The 21,885-nt window shown below is 37.2% G+C and overlaps 1 protein-coding gene across 1 annotated transcript in view; it reads right to left on the bottom strand.

Annotated features, from left to right (window-relative positions):
• Window positions 1-19,182, bottom strand: part of LOC113235980 (lutropin-choriogonadotropic hormone receptor-like) — a 36,936-nt gene extending 17,754 nt beyond the window's left edge. Inside the window, exons 1-5 of the mRNA XM_026471904.1 lie at window positions 18,939-19,182; window positions 18,791-18,862; window positions 5,607-5,727; window positions 3,544-3,618; window positions 1,625-1,693 (exon numbers count right to left, since the gene is read on the bottom strand). Of these exons, the coding sequence (XP_026327689.1) occupies window positions 1,625-1,693; window positions 3,544-3,618; window positions 5,607-5,727; window positions 18,791-18,862; window positions 18,939-19,182 (581 nt within the window). The remainder of the gene's footprint in view (window positions 1-1,624; window positions 1,694-3,543; window positions 3,619-5,606; window positions 5,728-18,790; window positions 18,863-18,938) is intronic.
• Window positions 19,183-21,885: the final 2,703 nt, after the last annotated feature.

The raw sequence follows: 21,885 nt of genomic DNA, 5'->3' as shown, positions 1-21,885 counted from the left end.
CATTTTATTATTACTTTCAAATTTCGTACATCTCTGAAAAACAAAACAATTTGATTCGACCTCAATTCTAATATCAGTCGAGATGAAATTTCATTCGAACAATTTTGACAAATCTCATACGTTACTTGATATCGAACGATATCATAGTTGGGGCCGACTCTAGTTTGTCTATGAATTAAAAAAAACTACGGTTGCGTGACATGCGTGCGAAAAGTTTTTATTTGCTGCCATTTCGCCAGTCGTAACTTGCGGTTCCTGAACACATCATAGAGAGCTTATAATATGTGTATAGATAAGGCAGTGTATGTAACTGTACATAATTACGTATTAGTCACATAAACTATTATTATTGTGATCTTCAGACCTTTGTAATTTAAAGCTCTGCAACTGCTATGGACAAGCGTGTCGTTTACCACCAGGCGCTCGAATTGTTCGCCCCGTTACGTAGTGTTGTGTGCGATGGATGAGGCTTCGATTCCCGGTAGGACGAATTTGGGAAATGAACTTATCTAAATTTGTTCTGGTCTGAACGTACATACAGAATGTTTCTCCAGAGAGGCACACATAGTATAGGGAATTTCATAGTGTGATACCAGGTAGGTGGTTGTCGTGGTCGTCAGCAGGGTTGTTGCTTGTGCTGATTTTTTACGGATGCTGATTTTTTTACTTTAACACCAGCATTAAAAAAAACGCGAAAAATGTATATTCAATTGTATTAGACAACATTACACACGTTTCTCTATTCCCAAAGTAAGTAAGTAAAGCCCTTGTGTTATGGAAATCGGCAACAATGACGGTACCACAAATAAAGAAAAGTTACTTTTTCTACATGGACCAGGCCGGGGATCGAACCCGAGACCTCAGAGATGGCGACACCATGAAAATCGGCGAGCAAGCTACTCTAACACGGAGGAGGAAATCAATTCATAACATTTGGGTATTGTACCTGTAAAGATAAATGTAAGGTGAAGAATAAATAAATAAATAAAAATTCATAACATGTACTTCACAAAGACACGATCTTGTTCTTCCAAAAGGACATTTTTTTACTATATACAATTTTTTATGAATCTTAATTTATATTTAAATGGAACAATTTCTAACATTTATTGTATAGATGACGTAACGATAGTCGACACAATGTTTATCAACTGCAATCGAGCGACATATCATTATTGATTTATGAATGTACATCTTTACTGAATCTATATAAAAAGCTTTTTAATTTCTTTGGTATTGTAATAGAATATTATTTCAATGATTTTGTGACATTTATTAACAAAAGAATCAGTCTGCATGAAAACAATCTGCCTAGTGTAATCGTTCAGGAATTTTATCAAAGTTAAATTATAAAAACAACAGCTGAGCTGCTTTTTTGGCTTGCAGTTTGTTTCTGGAAAATTCGTAAATTCCAGCGTATCTTTTAAGTCATATTACGTCTCGAACGTCCGCAATTAATATCAGCATGAATGAATGCGGATGTGAATATTTTAATTCATGCAGATTATCCACGGATGCAGATGCTGACATTCGCAACAACTCTGGTTGTCAGACACATTAAAAAAAACACACACGTAACAGTTATAATAAAAAAAAAGAAATGAAGTATAGACATACAACGTACAATGCGCGAAGGCTTGGCAACGGAGGGAGTTTGTCGATCCTCTCCAGTCGGGGAGCTTGACTTATGTAGCTGAAACAATCAACATACATGTGATTATTTATTATTATCACAAACTCGTGTAACGAAAATGTGCATTAAAAATAATTTTGTGTTGCAACTACAATAGACTGGCTGTAGTAGACCAGTGACATGGATAGTTTTGTGAGCATCCTTGCATTTTCTATTAGTTTAGTTTATTTATAGTTTTGCTAGCAGTTTATTTATTGTTTTCTACCAATTAGAAAAATTAAAATGGCAACATCGGTATCGTGCTATTTTTCCGCCGTCAGTCCATTTAAAAAATAAGAAAAAAAACACAAAGAGTGCGGTGAATCGGATGCGCTGCTGTGTTGCAAAAATGTCGCAGAACGACTTAACCCGAGGTGCGAGACTGGTTTTAGGAGGCGAGGTGCTCCTCCAATATGAATAAAACAAGAGCAGGCGGAGAAAATTTGATACAAAACCGACGTTGACGAGCTACCTATGGCGACTGATGGAACAGCGAGCGGCGCGGCGTGTCGTTAAACCGCTGGGCAATTTTCAAGTTTTGGGATAAATATGAATTTAATAACTACAGAGACTCACTTGAAAAACCGAAATTTAGCTGGTACTACGTCAAGAAAAATATCTCCACAAAAAAATTATTGGCAAGGTTAGGTATTTTATTTATTTATTTATTTGCAAACAATGCTTTGGGGTGCAGCAATTAATTCTTTTTAAAGATAAAAATAATAATAATAATAATTAGGAACAAATACATATAGTATCTTATAATTAACATTAATAGACTTTAGATCATTAAATACTCTTAAAATTACATGTCAGAAACTGGACTATTTGGGCTTATACGAGAGTTTATAAAGTCTCCCAGACTGTAGTAACATCCATTTAACAAGAAAGACCTCTGTTTGGCTTTAAACGTGTTGTCACTTTCTACTTTCTTGAGGGCGTCTGGTATTTTATTATAAAGTAATATGCATCTATAGAGCGGGCTATCTCTATTTCCAATTTTGGAGTTAGTAATACGAGCTTTGTGTTTCGGCGTGTGTTTTCTTTGGTGCATCCTTAGTATCCACAGGATTGCAAATTGCGTATTAGTTATGTGGAATTGCCTCTTTTTCGTCTAAAAAGGATTTTTAACATCGAAATTTTCTATTTATGTATGGAATTATTCCGTATTCCATATTCGCCGTTTCTGTCCACGATTTTGGGCAGAAATGGATTAAAACCCGTCACTAACCCACCCATCTCTCCCTCTCATTGTAAATCTTTTGAGTCCTTAGGGTGTCGCGATTGTTACATATAGGAAATGAAACTGTTTTTCCGGATTTAAATCACGTATATTTGTTTTTTCAAACAAACCAACGTTTCGGGCCTTTTACAAAAAAAAAAAAAAAGGTCCCACAACCACGGTTCAGTCAACAGTGGGACCTGTAAGGGGCCCGAAACGTTGGTTTGTTTGAAAAAACAAATATACACGATTTAAATCCGGAAAAATAATTTATTTTCCTATGTGTATTCTTTTTTTAAAGTAAATGGACTTGCCCTTGATCTTTACGTGGCCCTCAATGACCTACTAACAAAGTGGCCCTGGAAAAATAGGTTGTACGATGAAACGAACTCGCCCAGGAGGAGTCTATTCAGTCGCACCCTAAAGATACTATGGTTGTATGAGCTTAAATACGCCTGAAGGGACAATTGATCATGTAGGGATGATCAATGATAGTAAACAGGGGCGGGCGGAATTAGCTGATGGAGATCATGGGCACACTCACCGAAGTATATTTTGTAGAAAACCGACACACAGGTGACTACGACCGCGACCGGTCATGTGATAATATGTATTATTGGGTTTTTTACTTCTTGCATTAATTACTTACAATGTTTGGAGATTCGGCATCTGTTGTAAATGATCTACGTCAATGTGAGCTAAGTATTTTGCATTTACTATAGATCTGAAACAAAGAAACATTTCATTTATGTGTAATTTAGGTACTAATATAGTTTATAAGTATTAATTGTCACTAACGAAGGACTAAAACGATCCAATATATATATAGCCGAGGCGGTTCGCCACCCGAGCTTTAGCTAGGGTGTCTATTACTCCGAGGGTTTATATTGGCTTTTAGTATTGAGGTGAAAAATTTACTTTTCACTTCGATTACTATAAAAAAATATATTTCAATCGTTTTTCGCCCTACAACAAAATTACGAACCAAAGTTCTGAAGTTTTCGTGGTATTGTTTTTCCAACCAGACACATATAACAAACGCACTCGCGGGAAAATAACATGGCGCCACCGTCTATGCGGAAAAGGTACGGAACTAAAACAGAGCGTACTACATTGGCTGTTTGAGTTTGTTCACTCGAAGTAAATTAAAAAAGTACTTTTTATTCCCTAGGACTTAAAGGATGCACTTTACTCCCGCTACGTGAGGCTGTATTGACGTACTTTTAGAGCATGAGAATTGAAAATTTTATTATTATGAAGAGCCCCCCGCATGACGTAACTATCGGATAAAAAAAGAAGGAAAGGACGTTGTGCGTTTTGCTTTTGCTTTTTAGATGGACACAAAGCTTTTTCCGATCGTCATAATGTGATTCGCTAATACTGGTGACTCCCCCTTAAAGGTATTTCGAAGTTGACATGAAAACCAGTCATGCTGACATAGACGCTTAAATTTAATTTTAGTGTGTTTTTTTAATGGGTTTAAATGCAAGCATATTATGAGCTGTAACCTTTGAGAGTAAGCAATAATATATACGAGTATAAAGTATGATTTAAATTATACAAGTCTTGAAAAGGATCAAACATAATTAGCATTATAGGGGCCAAAGAAGGATGGCGATTTCCCGTGGATTTTGTGACCCAGTGTTTTTGACAACGTGCATTAAAGAGACCTATCAATACTTATGATTCATTATGAAAGCATCAAAAAAGCTAATTGAGTACAGCTTGTAGAAGCTGGGGTTATAAAGTTGATATAAATTATGTTTACAACATTGTCCCGTATTTCGCTTCAGGTGTTTGTTCGTAATGGCATTAAACAACAAGTTTTCAATTTGTTCCTAAAAATAACAAAGAACTTGCTGAATATTCCTAAATCTGCCAAACTCTACCATATTTAATACACCGTTAACATGTTCTGTCGGAATGAAAAGGAATAAAAATAAAATCTGCCCAAATGGCAGAAATCTGCCACAAATGGTCACACTGTTCTCAATCTCAAAGTGACATTGACATTGGCAAAATGCCTCTTGTCAAAATATTCCTTTGCTAACTCATTTCATTTCGTATCACTCATTTAAATATTGCCTAAACATTTTTGTCACATTGTGTTTTATTTTTTACTTTATGTCATTATTGTTTCTTGATTATTTGATTAGGTATTTTATAGTTTTAAAGTTTTATGTGTGTTCTATAAAATAAACAATACTTTAGGTACATTGACTTACAAATAAATGGACGACGGGTCTAATACAAAAACCACGAAAAAAATGTCCCAAGTCAACCTATTCGAAATTTAAATTGTAATGTCATCGCAGTATCGCGCTGTCAGTCGAACAAATGAAGACTAAAGCGGAGTTTGGCGCTCTGTATACGATTTTAGCGCCTTACAAGTGCGGACACTTTTTAGCGCGGACCCGACGTCCATATAATTGTAAGTCAATGTTTAGGTAGCTAAACATTCTATCATGCTTAAAATGAAACGTGCGTACAAGAACGTTATATAATCTATGTCGAACTGAGTCATTTGCATTGTGTTCTTGCATCTAGTCTAAAATGCATTGTTTTGCAATTTCTTTATTCCCGACTTATATAACTAGGCATAAACTAAAACGTAAAATTATACTAGAAAAGTCTATGAACGCCACTTCGTTGATTTTGGGTCAGCTTTCGCCATGCTTCTTTGTAGAAAATTAAGTGGTAGTCGTTACTAACATATGTTCTATGAGGTCTAGATCGAACCCCGCGTCCAATAGAGTGGTGTTAGAGAGCCGGGTTATCTGTGAACTGATGAGCTCGACTGTCCCATTCTGGGCACCATCCACTGGTCGCCATACTGAAACAAATTGTTTTTATTATTACATCGTCGTCAACCAATACCTAAACGTGCGATGGAACGAAATGTAAGTAACATCCAAAAAGTCTGTTAAACATGACAGTATTCACTTCATGCTGATGCACTTCAGCCGATATAAGTCACTGTTGGACAAAGGCTTAGAACAATAATGCATAGAAACCTAGCCCGCACACGCTAAGTGAGGCAAATTGAAGCGCTCCCAAAGGGCCTACACGAACGGGCGGGCCTTCAGTGCTCAAGGTCAACTTGCACCGCGAACAGCTCCAGAATTTTAGCTAAAAATGACGAAATGTGCGGTAAATGAGTGTAAAAATACGTCAGACAAACATAAAATAGATACTAACATCACCACAAGGAAGTAACGCGTTTCAACTTGAATTTTTATATAAATATTCACTAAAACCGAAAATTAACCTACTACTAAAACTAGCCTACATGAATTTGATTTTTGCCTCACTTGTGACAGTTCGTTTGATATGAAACTATCATTCTATGCGTTATTATTCTAAGGACAAAGGCCTCTCCCTACTGATTTCCGCCAATAATGGTTTGACGCTGCTCGCAACCTGCGCATTCCCGCAGTCAGTTCTGATTACAGGTTATCTGACACGTTTCATTTTTCGGTTGACAAATTGGATTCATACTGGAGCTTTAAAGCAAAAAGTTGCAGGTGGGTCCACAAACACTAAGAAACGCGAAATTTCAGCCGGAATGGATTACATTTTTTCGGGCCACCATTTTGAATCGGCCATTTTGAAAAGTAATTTTGACAGCTAGCTAGCTTCTATCGCATTCTACGATACTCAGTTTAACACGATCTACCTATCTCACCTAAGGAATTCCCATTGACTTACAAATAAATGGACGACGGGTCTAATACAAAAACCACGAAAAAAATGTCCCAAGTCAACCTATTCGAAATTTAAATTGTAATGTCATCGCAGTATCGCGCTGTCAGTAGAACAAATGAAGACTAAAGCGGAGTTTGGCGCTCTGTATACGATTTTAGCGCCTTACAAGTGCGGACACTTTTTAGCGCGGACCCGACGTCCATATAATTGTAAGTCAATGGGAATTCCCTATACTTTTTATATTAGTATCATAGTAATGAAAATAATTTCGAGGAACCTAGAACACCTAGACCAGGAACACAGGGTCCGCTTAGCACCGTAGCGCTAACCGCTGGTAACTATCAGTAGCAGTACAGCTTCTTGTGAAAGAGTTCGTCCATGGAGGTACTGCCACCTTACCTATTTCTGCTGACAAGCAGTAATGTGAGCATTACTGCGTTCCGGTTTAGAAGGGTAAGTGTGCTGGTGAATATAAAGGCACATGACTTGTCAACTTATGTCTCAGGGTGACGGGCGCAGTGGCAGTGCCTGTAAGATCTTTGCGATTTAAAGCTTTGAGTAGCACTGCAACTGTCATGGATAGACGTGTTACTTAATTATGAAAAAAAATGACGATGAAGTCGACGATGGAACTTACACACTTAAATAATGCTTATTCACACTCGTCTTGTAAAGGCCCAAGTTATAGCGTTCAGGGAATAAGTCTACAGGCACTGAATTGCACTACTTCATCTTATATAGTGTGGAAGCTTACGCTTCGTGTATATATTTGGGATATCCACAACAAAGGGGTGAATTGATGAAGGCAGAATTGTCGTGCAATTCCATCACAAATTCTCACCTGCAAGCAAGAGAAGGTTCAAACCTTTTGCAAGACGTGTAGCATTCCCAACCCGCATTGGGTTTGTTTACTTGACGACCGTAGGCATTTCCTTAGACTGATCCGTGTGTACAGTGCGATCTATACAGGATTATATAGAATACACATAATCGATATAATTGAGTTCATTAATATATTTCCTTTAGGTTTAATTTTATCTACTGGGTATTCAACCAGAGCGGCATAAAACATAGGAATGATTTATCAAACAATATTATTGGCCGCCACACTATCTGAATTGAAGTGTCAGTTAATAAATAATATTGGCTTATTTTAAGGTGTGTTTATCGGAGATCGCAATATCACTACTTTCATCGTGTGTTTGTTTGTTTGATTGACACCCTGTTTGATCCATGTTTGATCACACTTGCGCGGAAGAGGAAAAAAAGAAAAATAGAGTTTAATGTTCATTCATATAATATTTACAAACTTTTAAGGATATCACAAATAAATGTTATACATTATATAAATTAAATTAAAACCTTTTGCTTTGGCTTTACATAAGAATAAAACGTAAAATCTTTTCAAATTAAAAGTATGTAATTATATTTATGAGCATATGTATCTTATGAAAATTATATAAAAAGCGAAAGAGGTCAATCGTTGAGTCCGACTCGGTTGGGCAGCTCTCGTGAAGCTCCGGGACGTTTTCTCGTGCGCAGTCCTTGAAGACAAAAGTCTTCGACCAGTGCGTGTTGCCACCGATGACCTACGGCTCTGAGACGTGGTCACTTACTATGGGCTTCATAAAAAAGCTCTGTCACTCAATGAGCTATGGCGCGTGTAATGTTCGACATTTCTCTACGTGATCGAATCAGGAATGATGAGATCCGTAGAAGAACGAAAGTCACCAACATCGCTCAAAGGACTAGCAAGTTGAAGTGCCAGTCGGCAGGCACATGGCTCGTAGAACTGAAGACCTTTGGGGCAGAAAGGTTCTCGAATGGAGACCACGAACCGGAAGGCATTCAGTGGGACGGCCCTGTACTAGATGGACGAACCTTACGTCTACAACAGACGTAAGGTTTCGATTCGATTACATATCGTACGATTTCTTTTCATTTTTATTCTCAATAACCGAATCTATCGTCAAACTGTCGTATTCGCAACCGAACTGAAATGACGTCACACATACGAGACAAATGCATTCCTAATTTTAAGCCTTTAAAGTCTTAAAAATGTATATAAAACGATTTTCATTTTTCTTATAATCTATTTCACCGACTAACTCCGTAAACGCTGTTGAATATCCAATCGAGAAATCGAAGAGTCCTGAATCGGGGTCTTGGTAAGGGTGACGGGTAATCGATACGCACGTCGCGTCTGATCGGCTAGTCTGGAAGTCTTCCGAGTGATATGATGATAACGGTGATGATGAAAAAATTATATATATATTGTTAGCGAATGATGATTTATGTTATATTGTTAGAACATCACTTTGTTTCATTGCGAGTGCACCGCTAGATTTCGCGAATGTGTGCGTCCGTAGATGGCGCGCGGTGGGCGTGCACACGTACATCCGTGCTGCTACGTTTATATAGAGTTACCGTACTTGTCTTATTATTTATACTATGGTTTTACTCAGCTTTCACAAGCGAACATTGTCTATTAGCAGGGAACAAAAAATTAGCACGCCTAATACTTCGATTAGACCAGACAATAACCTTTTTTTGCATATGAATGTAAGTGATTGATAGAGTGAGTGTGACTCGACTTAAAGTGCTAATGTGAAAAATGCGTTGCCTTGATTTTAAGAGTTGAGAGATTTTGGGTATTTTTCTATTTTTTGTTTAAGGACCTTTTACAATACAAATTCTTTAATTAGTAAGTAATTTTATTGTATATTTAATTTTTAGTTGCAATAGAGCTCAATCTCTCGGTGGCTGCTCAGTGGCAGACCTTACCTTTTTCAGCCGCCAGGCAATAATGTGAGCATTAATGCGTTCCGGTTTAGACGGGTAGGGGGCTGGTGAAATTACAGGCACATGGGACTTGTCAACTTATGTTTCAGGGTGACGGGCGCAGTGGTAGTGCTCCTAAGATCTAATAATAATAACGCACACACTCAACATAGCCCCGCACTAGGGAAACCCTGTGTCGCGGGTGCCATGGACACACACATAGACAACCACAAATCACACCCAAACTCACGAGAGAAATAAATGTAGGCCATACAAATGTTTCTCCCGGCCGGGAATCGAACCTGAGACCTCTGCGTGGCAGCCCGGCATGGTAACCGTTCGGCCACGGAGGCAGTTATCTTTGTGATTTAAAGCTCTGAGCGGCATTGCAACTGTTATAGACAGGCCAGTTGCTGACCACCAGGTGCACGACTTATTCGTCCCGTCACTTAGTCACTTATCTTGGGTCTCCTTTCAAGCGATGGTTTAGGCCATATTCCGCCACGCTGGACCAATGCGGGTTGGGGAATACAAACGTTTTTCCGAGGGTTGTGAACCTTCTTCAACCGTTTTCCATCACCGAAAACTTGTGGTAAATTTGAAATTAAATTTCGTGCATAAATTCCGAGAACCTCAAGAGGTGCCAGCCCGGATTCGAACCTACAGCCTTTGCTTGAGAGGCGGTAGGTCAAACTATGTATTTTTTAATTTAGTACTAAATTACTCAATTGAACAATAAAGCCGTGATAGCCCATCATATATCACCATACATAGATCTCAGTCACCTGTGATCGTGGGATCTGTAAAAGGCCCCAAAAATTGGTTTGTTCGAAAAACAAATACGCGGTTTAGATCCGAAATAATGATAAGTTTTTTATTTAAAAAAACTGTTCTGAAAAGTTCGTGAAATTACATCTACTTACCAAGTTTTATTGAAATCGGTTATCGGAAAGTGCGCGAAACCGGATTTATCCAGTTTGCCAATTTGCCATGCTTAGCGGTGGAATATTTTCTTCAAATTTAAAGTTTGACCAATACTGAGGTACCCTATTTTCAAATAAAAAAGAATCATCGTATAAGTTCTCGTCGACTTTAAATTAACCTTCAGGCTCAATTTATATTGCGACGGAACGGAATGGAAGCGAATTTTTGTTCAAATATTGTACATAGCATAATGGACTTTATGGTCAATCGTGTAACGTATAAACTAAATACGAGCCAAAACTTTCCGCGAAATGTGCGAGCATTCTCGAGCATGCGCGAGAATTCCACGGAATTCCACCGCAATATAAATTGAGTCTTAGTTACACTTTAAAATTCTCTAAGCCCACTACTAATTTTGTTATGTCCTGTTCGTTTTTAAGGCTTCAATAATTTATGTCATTGTGGATTAACTATTTTGGCCTAAGTTATTTAAGACAAATATTGTTCTTTGTAAGGTGTATTTAAGTTGGCTGTTGTTGTATCTTAATAATAAAATAAACAGTCGAATTGGTAACTTCCTCCTTTTTTTGAAGTCGGTTCAAAACAGTTTCATTTCCTATTTGTAACAATCGGGAAAACCCAATAATTACATACTACTTACGTAGAAATAAACATAGTTTTAGTTTAGCTGTTGCTTTTCTCTAACGATTTGTTACTGTCTCTGTTGTAAATTACTCACTGAATAAGACACGTGTAACGTTCCGTTTCAATTTTCTTAATTGATGTCCACTGTACACACGGTGTTGTCCACTCGGGTCAGTAGGTCAATATTTAAGTGACAATTTTCAGTCGCGATAACAACATGTTGACATTCTTTGCTATTAGAGCCTATTTTTTATGATTATAAGCATTGACTTACAAAATTATAAGTCACGTATTTGAAACTACGATTTTGTGTTTTAAGCGATTGGAATAAAGTCGATTTTAATATTTGATATCGACAGGCAGTTAATATCAATCAAAGTCAAGGTCAAAGAATCGTTTATTCCATAGGTAAAATAAATTTACACTTGAAAGTGTCGTTTATTAAGCTAGTGCTTAAAATACGACTGAAACTCTAGGAATTGCTCTTTTAAAATAAACTTAAATTCTATGGAATACACTTTGAATCAAATTTGTGTGGAATCTAGAACCATGGCGTCTTTCCATATATCTTTATCTAACACGTAGTATTCAATTTTGTAATATGACTTTTCATTTAAAATACTGTTAATGTATGTAAGTTTTAAACTTGGGAAATGATAATGTTAATATATGCTCCGGAATCTTATTGTAAAAACGTATACAGTTCCCCAGAAAAGAGTCGTTTACCTTAGTTGAACGAAATCGTGGTACAATGAGTTTGGACTTAGTTCTAAGGTTAATAGTATGTATATGTTCTTTCATAATGAATTAATGTATATTTTTACAGGCATACAAAATATTTGAGTAAATGAATTGCCAGCTTATGTATTTCTGCCGCCAAGCTATAATGTGAGCATTTTATTGCGTTCCGCTGTGAAGGGTGCCGGTGAAATTACAGTCACGGTATGGGAGTTGTCATCTTTGTGTCAGGGTGACGAACGCAATGGCAGTGCCCCTAAGATCATTGCGATTTAAAGCTCTGAGTGAAACTGCAATTGCTATGGACAGGCGTGTCGCTTACCACCAGGCGCACGACTTATTCATCCCGTCGTCACATGGTGTCAGAAAAAAAATTAAAATTACGTTCCTATTAGAAGTATAAATATCATGATGGCGATAAAAAAAGTTAAAAATAACTTGGTCGTTTGTAGATACCACAATGGAAAGGCCAAGTAATAGCCCAATCTAATCTACTTTGGAATGTTATAAATTATTCCCCCCACATGCGCAATGTGTTTTATCAATCTTGAACAATTACTTTGATCACTTCGTAATTGACGTATGTACATGTCGTAAATGCAATATTGGAATTTATTTTTAACTACAGCGACACTTCTTCTTCAGCCTTAGTCATCGACTGCCGAGTGGAGGCCTCCTCATTTGCACGCAATTCTCTGATCATCTTAGGCTATTTGCATCCTGGTTTATCTGGTTACTTTGATCAACTATGTCGTACATCTAGCCTTTGAATCAACGTTGTAAAGATATAGCATTCGCCAATGCTTTCCAATAAAATGGAAAATAAGTTACATTAAGTATTTCTGTTACCTTCTTTATTTTGATTTGTTTATATTAATTCTAATAGTGTATTGATAAACTGCTTTGATATTCTGTTCCTATTGCGTTAATTGCTAACTTCTAACTGGTAACAAGGAAATTACAAAACCTGAGAGACAGGCTTAGCCTAGTGCAGGAATCAATACCAATACTTCATGATCTTATAATATGATATCGTTATAACAATAATAATCTTTATTTTCTCTTTACAAAGGTTAGAAAGTTTTATAAAGCAATTTACGTCAAATGCAGTATTTGAATACCTTTGTAAGAAACTGGAGTCCATGCTAGGAACTAACCTGTGTGACAGATCTCCAGGCTCTCACCCAGCCTGATAAAATAGTGCTTGATAAAACAGCATTACAAACTAAATATATTACAAGCATCAAGTTTTACAAATGTTATATATGATTATAACATATAATTTAACTGATATTTTGAATTTGATTACTGCCTCTGTGGTCACCATGCTGGTGTGCCACGCAGAGGTCCCAGTTTGAAATCCTGGGCCAGGAGAAAATTTGTACGGCCTACATTTATTTCTCTCGTAACTTTGGGTGTAATTTGTGTTTGTCTATGTGTGTGTCCGTGGCACCCGCGATACAGGATTTACCTAATGCGGGGCTATGAATTTTTTCCCATGTACCATTTCGTAAAAAGTCATGTGTTTATCCTCGTATTTGATTGCCGCTTTAATCCAGTTATGCCCACCCAAAATATATGTAATTTGAAGCGAGACATTTCCATCAAATACACTTGTTACGATATTCGTCTCCTGGCATTGGCCCCGGTTCTGTTCGAACGTCACCGTTTGATTGTTTACTGAAGCATTTAGAGCAACGTGACACACCCATTACTGCTTGCTGTTACGCGTAAATACATAAGGTATATTACCTATTTCCTTTCGATGGAAAATAATAAATATAGCTTTTTGAATTCTATCCTCAAAAAACTCTTTAAACGCCAGAGAATTATATCACACCCTTGTACTAAGATGCAGTGATTAGAATTGAAGGGGTTAATCTACCTAAAGTATTAACAGTTTCTTATTATGGACTTACCCAATTCGTCATCAATGCGTATAAAATTCTCTTTTTACTGTTTATTTACTAGACATTCCAAAATATAGGTTGTCTCATGTTTATTTTTTAATTGGGTAAAGTATTTAAATACGTAAGTACATAATGAAACACAACTAGAATATTATTTTGGAGACAGTAATTTGTAGCAAATACTTAATAGGAAATAGTATTGTCGACACTGTACTCAAATTTTTATGAACAAAACGCGTATTCAAATATAGAGTTCGTCCAGGGAAGTACTGCCACTTACCTATTTTTGCCGCCAAGAAGTAATGAGAACATTACTGCGTTCCGGTTTCGAAGGGCAAAGGTGCTGAAATTACAGGCACATGGGACTTGTCAACTCATGTCTCAAGGTGTCGGGCGCAGTTGCAGTGCCCTGTGTGTGCGGCAACTGTTATGGATAGGCGTGTCGATTACCACCAGGCACCAGACTTCTACGCCCCGTCACTTAGTATTATAAAAAAATATATGTAATCAATTCCGAATGGTCCCAGGTTTTGTAAAACGGAATGTCCATGTTCTTCCTCAATTCCGATCACAAGTGGTAAGAAGGCTACATCTGCATAATGACAACTTTTCAGGACAGGTTTAAGGATTATACGAACGAAATTAATTAATAACTTGTATACATAATTTGTTTCCTGTAGTTATTTTATGACGTTCGTGTCATAAAAGCACTTTTAACATAAAATCACCTGTGACTTATCCAGTTGTGTATCTTGCTGAAAATATAAAACATTCATGCTTTGTTGTTGTAAGTAATTCAATCGATATTCGACTACATTTTAGTTAAATACACACGGAAAACTAACGTTATAGACGTTTCAGGGCGGCATAAAATTAGACAGAAAATATATGCAGATAATTTAGGATGTAGGTACAGTGTATATCGAGTTCTTTGTTTTTCGCGATTGTTACACATAGGAAATGAAACTATTTTTCCGGATTTAAATCGTATAAAAAGGTGAAAAAAGACCCTACCACCAAGATATTAAAAACAACAACTAAGTTAATAGATAAGCACTCCGATACACTGAAATTTGATGTAAGTGACTTTGTGCCCTGCTGCGTAAAACCTCCAAAACTGTATGGGTTACCAAAAATACATAAGGCTGACACCCCACTCCGTCCCATAGTTAGCCTGATTGACACACCAACCTACAAACTGGTTCAACACATGGCAAAGGTACTGTCACCATTGAGAGGGAACACGTCTACACATGTGAAGGATTCATCCATTTCATCAGTGGAATCAAAGATCTACGGTTAACTGATGATGACACCATGGCCAGTTTTGATGTTCAGTCGCTGTTCACCAACCTACCAGTAAAAGACTGCATTGTACGTAGATAGTTAAGGGAACGTCTATTGAATATGCAGAATTATTAGAACACTGCCTAACATTAGGCTATCTATTGTGGAATAATGAATTCTACGTACAAATCGACGGTATAGCGATAGGTTCTCCGGTATCTCCCGTTGTTGCCGTCATACAGATAGATACCTCAATGGTAATTCCCATCACCATCCTAGCCAGTTAGCTACCGTGGGCAAATCTTTGTTTCAGAGAGCACATGGTGTCTGCGACAGTAATCATCTGGCAGGGGAACTTCAGCATATAAAGCAAGTCCTACATGCGAATAAGTTGAGGATTCCACGCCAATGCCGCAGACCCCGTGTGAAACCACCAACAGTCGAGCGAAGACCTGCCATCTTACCTTACGTGAGAGGTGTTACAGACAAGATCGGAAGAGTCCTCAGGCGTGCATCTATCAAGACCTATTTCAAGCCCCTGAGGAAGATTTCTCAGTTCCTGAGACCCGTGAAATATAACATCCCCTTACAGGATGCAGGAGTTGACAAGCTTGACTGTGAGTGCGGTCTCTCTTATATTGGACAAACAAAGCGAAGTATTTGTACCCGCGTCAAAGAACATATAGCTGATGTCAAACACCGTCGCGTAAACAAGTCTGTAGTCTGCGAGCATGTCATGGATAAACCTATACATTTAATGAAGTTTAACAAACCCCAGGTCCTTGCAAAAGAAGTCCGTTATCTACCCAGGATGCTGCGAGAGGCCATTGAAATTAAAAAACATCCTAATTTCAACAGGGAAGATGGTTTCTCCGTACCACCAGTTTGGGATCCAATATTTCCTCTGATGAAAAATCCCAAAGAGACATAAGACTAACTAAGCAGTACTAATTAATATGTTTTAATTTATTCAAATTTCTATTATTAATTAACAATAAATTGAACTTAAGAAAAATTCATTCAATAAAATAATTTGCAAAACGTAATGTAGCGTAAATTGGAATGTTTTCTTTGTAAAATTAAAAATAAGGCTTAAAATTATATAACTTTTGTAACTATAGTGAAAAATAGGGTGGTTTGCATTGACTTACAAATGGTTTGCATTAATATTAGACATAACTGGTTGATGACTGTTCCACCTCAGTCAACCGTGACCATAGGACCTGTAAAGGGCCCGAAATTTCGGTTTGTTTGATAAAACAAATATACGCGATTTAAATCCGGAAAAATAGTTACGTTTCCTATGTACAATGTAGATATTTAAAAAAAATTGGGTAGCGGCAACCGAAAACTAATATTTAAATTTTATTGTATCTGCATGTAATTGGTGTTAAATTTTTCATGCGTTGTAACATAAATGTTTTTCTATTCCTGGTTATAGAGCAGAGAGAAATCATTTTACATTATTTCGTTAAGGGCCGATATAACCTCAAGTTGGCTTTGGTTGATTTCGCATAACAGTGAAAGTGTTGAAACAATCACTTTAGAAAGAGTACATAGTACAATTGAGGATATACACTGATATAGTACACGACGTGAAAACACAATTCTTAAAAATTTTCACGACAGCAAAAAAAACACAAATATACCTTGAAATTTTACAAGAAAACCGCTGTATTCAATAGGTACGTGTATATACCAACGATTTGTTATATCAACTGAACTGAATAGAACACGATATACATTTTTCGTATGGCTTCAATTTCGTTTCTAAAAAAATAAATCCAATACCGTGTACCGGGGTTAGTTTGATCTACGGGATTACTTTGATCAAAACTTCCTTTTCACATGCAAATTGACAAAAGGCAACTACTTTTGTGAGAATTTTTTTTTCGGGTGGCAATTCTGATAAACAGTCAAATTCATTTCTGCGGGTGCGCTGGAGATTTCTCTGTATTTTATGTACAAATAGGTAAGTTTTCCGTTACAACCTATTTTTCAAAAAAGGGGGGTTTCAAAGTAACCCCAAATCAATTATAACTTTAATCACGCTGTTTCTATTTTTTTTCTCAAAATGTATTGAATAATTCTTTGTCCTTTTAACGTTTTTAGAGAGAACTATTAAAACCGATGAGTCGACATTTTTTGTAAAAAAAATAACGGGGTAAAAAGATACAGACGTTTAAATTTCAAAATTGATCAAAGTAACCTCGGTTTACGATGAGGGAAAAATTTTAATTCGAGCCGAGATAGAATGGACTTTTAAGTAAATAATTAAAGTTTTACCTTTGGTACAATAAAGCCACATGTAATTATACGTCAAAAGTGAAAAATATTGTATAAAAATATATGATCTTTAAGAAACAAATCTTAAACTCTCAAAAATTTAAGCATACAAAAGTTATTCGTAAAATTTTTAAACCTCTCCTGAAAAATTGTCATTTTGCAGATGCGACCTTATTACACGGAAGGTGCGAAGTGTTTTTTAAATAAGGCTTTAACATGTTAATAGTATTCCAATATGTATTTTTCCTTCATTGCGAACGGTTTAAAATTTATCAAAAATCCCCCTTAACTACATAGATATTTCAAAAGCGAAAACGAACAGAATATATCCGAGACGAATTCGTATACAAATAATAGACGATGCCAAAATATACCTCCTTGTGATGTATGTATACATAAAACACATTGTGTATATGAAATGAATGGACTAAAGCCGTATATTTGCAGCGGCAATTTATTATCGAGGTCACGGGCGTTTCTTCGAGAGCAATAGGCGATCAAACAATATTGAATTACACTATGTTACGTCCGAAAACGAAACCAAAAAAGAACAAATTAAATATTTTCATTATCATGGATACAAAAATAGAGAAAATTCCTTCGATGTGACGACTCAAACCAGACAAGTTCCAACCACCAATCACCTGAGTGAGTAACTTCATTTAGTTTTTCACAGGTGTGCTGACAGCGAAAAAAACTGTTTAAACTAGGGATTGAAATAATAATTATTATAGATAATTCTAAATAAATCTTCGATAATAAGAACGTTGATAATTATGAAATTAACTGGATTAACAAAATGCTATCGCCAGCAATGTCGTGCCATGTCTTTGTATCGGAGACCAAAAAAAGTCACAAATCAAATCGAATATCGAATGGAAAAATATTCCAGAATATTTTTCTTCGTGTTTAATTAGTTTTCTCATTGTTGGTCATTTTTAGTAAAAAAAATAAAGAGAAAAATATAAATCAGCATCGATAATTATCAAATAATTATAATAAGAAAATTAACATTCATTATTAAAGAAAATAAACATTTTAATAATTTCCTTTCTTGGTTCAAATAATACAATGTATTATTAACTAATACATAATGAAATTCGTATATCTGCTGAATAGGTTGGTGGCATCGGTGTGGCTACACTTTTCTTTAAATAAAAATAAAATAAAATTATTTTATTTCAGACAATGAGTTCCATAATCTGTTAGTAATAATAATTATAAGAAAAGTGCTTATACACTGGCGTCACTAGTTTTTTTTTTTTTCAAATCACCTTCCTAATGAAACATTGCCACATGGCAGAGGTAATCCTACCAGCTACAGTTTGTAGGATGTTGTTGGGGCTGTCCCGCACTCTGCGCATCACAGATGCTGTCTGGTTTTCCGGAGGATGGCAGCAAATCCATCCGTCTCATCAAACATCCCCGATGCACTGCAGAAAGGAGGCAGTCCCAACATCATCCTAAAAATATTATTATACTGTACACGTAGGCTCTCCAGCGGCCGTTTGGTGTAGTCAACCCATAGGCTCCCGGTGTAGAAACTTTGACACTAAGGTTTAAAAAGCGTTAATTTTACTTCTCCTGTACACCGGGAAAACCTACGTATCAACGTATTACCTCTTACCGCTAGAGCCTTACGCTCTCTTTCAATATCGGCATTGTCCTTAAGGTCGTCGGTAACGTAATGACCTAGATATTTAAAAGAAGTTACTCTTTTAATGTTCATGCCGTTAAGGGTTATTTCTGGGAATTCTTAGATTATTACAGGCGGCATTATAGCGGAGACTATGAGAAGCAGCGTAGTCAGCACAGACCTTCAGCATCTCTTCGACCGACCTCGCTGTCGGACCCAGCAGCACCATATCGTCCGCGTAGATGATGTTGTTAACACAAACACCATCCACGCGGCAACCGACGCGCATGCCGCTGAACCCAACAATGAGATCATTTACATATAGGTTGAAGAGCGAGGGGGAGCTTACCCAGCCTAACCCCGCACTCCAAACCATATGCGTCAGAGAGGGCACTACCCCACTTTAAAACATTACTTTGGTGATTGTTTGGTACAATACAACAAAAAAATTTTAACAAGTCAGGCGGTACATCCCTGCCTCCCAACTTTCCCCAGAGTATATCATAAGATACAAGATCAAATGCCATGGAGAGGTCGAGGAAACAGATGTACACCGGCGTCCTGCGATTAGTATAGTACTGCACAGTTTGCTTGAATGCTAAGATTGCACTTTCTGTTGATAGTCCACATGTTCTGTGGGTGACGCACAGTTCGCGTTTAGTCCTAGTTTTAAATATTTTTTTAGAATAGAATGATGCATACTGTCCAGCACCTTGGTTATTGTAGTGGTTATTGTAGTGTAGTTCCTCTTGTCCGAAACGTCTCCTGCCCTGTTCTTCACAAACGGAACTGTAATCGTGTTCATAAGGTCAGCAGGCAGATAATCATGACTAAGAAACATTGAAGAACATGGACATGAGACTTGGCAAGATGTTCTCCGCATACTTGAGATGCTCGATGCTGAGCCCATCGTGCCCGGGAGACTTGCCTCTCGTCATACCTTTAATTGTAGCACGTACCTGGTCAGGAGGCAAACATAACAGAGGCTACATCACTCGAGAATAGAACTCAGCATCGATCACTGCAGAGGAAGGCCCGATGGGAGAGTAAACTTTCAAATGTTCCATGAACACACGCCAGTCCATAATAGTTGCAGTGCCACTGAGCGCTTTAAATCGCAAAGATCGGGCACTCCCACTACGCCCTACCACCTGAGACATAAGTTGACAAGTCCCATGTGCCTGTAATTTCACCAGCACCCTTATCCTTCCAAACCGGAATGCAGTAATGCTCACATTGCTGCTCGGCGGCAGAAATAGTTAAGGTGGCAGTACTTCCCTGGACGAACTCTTTCACAAGGAGCTGTACTGCTACTACAATGAAAAATCACGGTAGTAAAACATCAACTCATACTTGGTACTTGGTGCAACGGGCTGGTTTCCGCAACTCGACGACAAAGCGCCTATTTTACGTGTGGTGGGTGCAGGGCTCGTGCCATCCAAGCTCCTCCAGGAATCTCAGCAGCCTCCTTGGTTTGCTGAAGACTTCGGGGAGCGACCTTGGCACTCCAAGGTACACGTACATCATACACGTAACATCAACTCATTCAATATTAATAAACAATGTAATTATTTTCATTCAATATTACATCAGGAAGTTTACTAACCTACTTCAGAAATGGCATGAAAGTACTATAAACCTACTACTAAATATTATGACTTTGCAGTTGTCTCATGCCTTGTTTAAATTGTGTTATCTTCATGACCCATTATTTACCCAGTAATACATATTTTTTTGTTTTAAGAATCCACATTTCGCCGTCCACAACAATACGTATGTTGTGCAATTTATTGTAATTTACAATTTCGGCGAAAATAAATACACGTGCCACTACTGGGCACGAGTCTCTTAGAAGGAAGCGATCTAGGCCAGAGGTTCCTAAACATTTTTGTCTCGTAGATCACGTGCCAATTAAAAATCAAATTATTTATTGCATTCATGTTGTTACATAGGTCTTAAGTTAGATAGTACAGATCAAACATGAACCCTGTATTTGTTTTGTTTTGCGTAGACCCATTGAAAACGATTTCTTTTACAAATTCATCAACTTCAAACATGTTTTGACAGCTGCAGGAATATTACTCGCTTTGATAACGTTAACTGTTATAGTGAGAAATTTATGAAAAAAAAACATGTTAAGTTGTATACATTTATCTAACCGCATATAGCTCCATATTTGTTTGTTGTGAAATGTGTAATTCATAAGTAGTTTACGTCTATGAGCAAAAACAAAATACGTAACAATGTTCAAGTTATGGGACTCACCCATAACAATTACAGTGTCACTCAGAGCTACGAAATCCTAAAGATCTGAGACGCACTACCACTGCATCCATCGTCCTGACCACCAACGCCCTTATCTTTCATAACCGGAACGCAGCAATACTGATATTACTGCAGCAGAAAGTTTCAGTAGCCATTAGAGATGCGCGACTTTGAATGTTATTTATACTAATCATTAGAATGGGCAAATCATTCGCCTAAGTCTAATCCGAGCACAATCATTCGACTCGAGTCGATTTATTACCAATACCGAATGCTCCTTCAATTCGGTCGTGCGTACGAGTCGATTGATTATTATGTCTGATCTACTCGGAACTCCACCTGATCATTCACCATGTCCATATCAAAATATCTCGGTCCCCGTCAATTTATGGTATTTACCATACGTCAGAGAGGCAGAAAAGCCCTATGGCGTCTATGGATTAGTAATACCTGTATGGGCCACCTTACTGCAAACATGGATTGTAATGGTAGTACGTAGAGAAAGACTTGCAAAGAATTGGTAAAAGTATATTTAGTGGCAAATCTTTCCTTGATGTAGTGTATCAGTGGACAGTTGGTAACGTAGTGTGAATCACGTATTTAAGTTAAAAGTGCGGCACGTGGCTAAAGTAAATCGCCGCGTGCGCAGAGTTGTACCGAAGAATGTATGAGACCATACAATACTCATGAATGTTAATACTTTACTATTAAGGATTCAGCTACTTAATAAAATAAAATGACATGAAAAACCTTTAGGAGCGTATATTCTAATTTGCTACAGTAAAAGGTAATACGTGTTAACACGCTTAGCTAC

This window comes from Hyposmocoma kahamanoa, unplaced genomic scaffold (genome assembly GCF_003589595.1).
Source record: "Hyposmocoma kahamanoa isolate Upper Pololo Valley unplaced genomic scaffold, ASM358959v1 88, whole genome shotgun sequence".
Classification (NCBI taxonomy): Eukaryota; Metazoa; Arthropoda; class Insecta; order Lepidoptera; family Cosmopterigidae; genus Hyposmocoma; species Hyposmocoma kahamanoa.
Note: the sequence above shows the minus strand (reverse complement) of the source record. Positions and strands in the feature narration are given on the sequence as shown.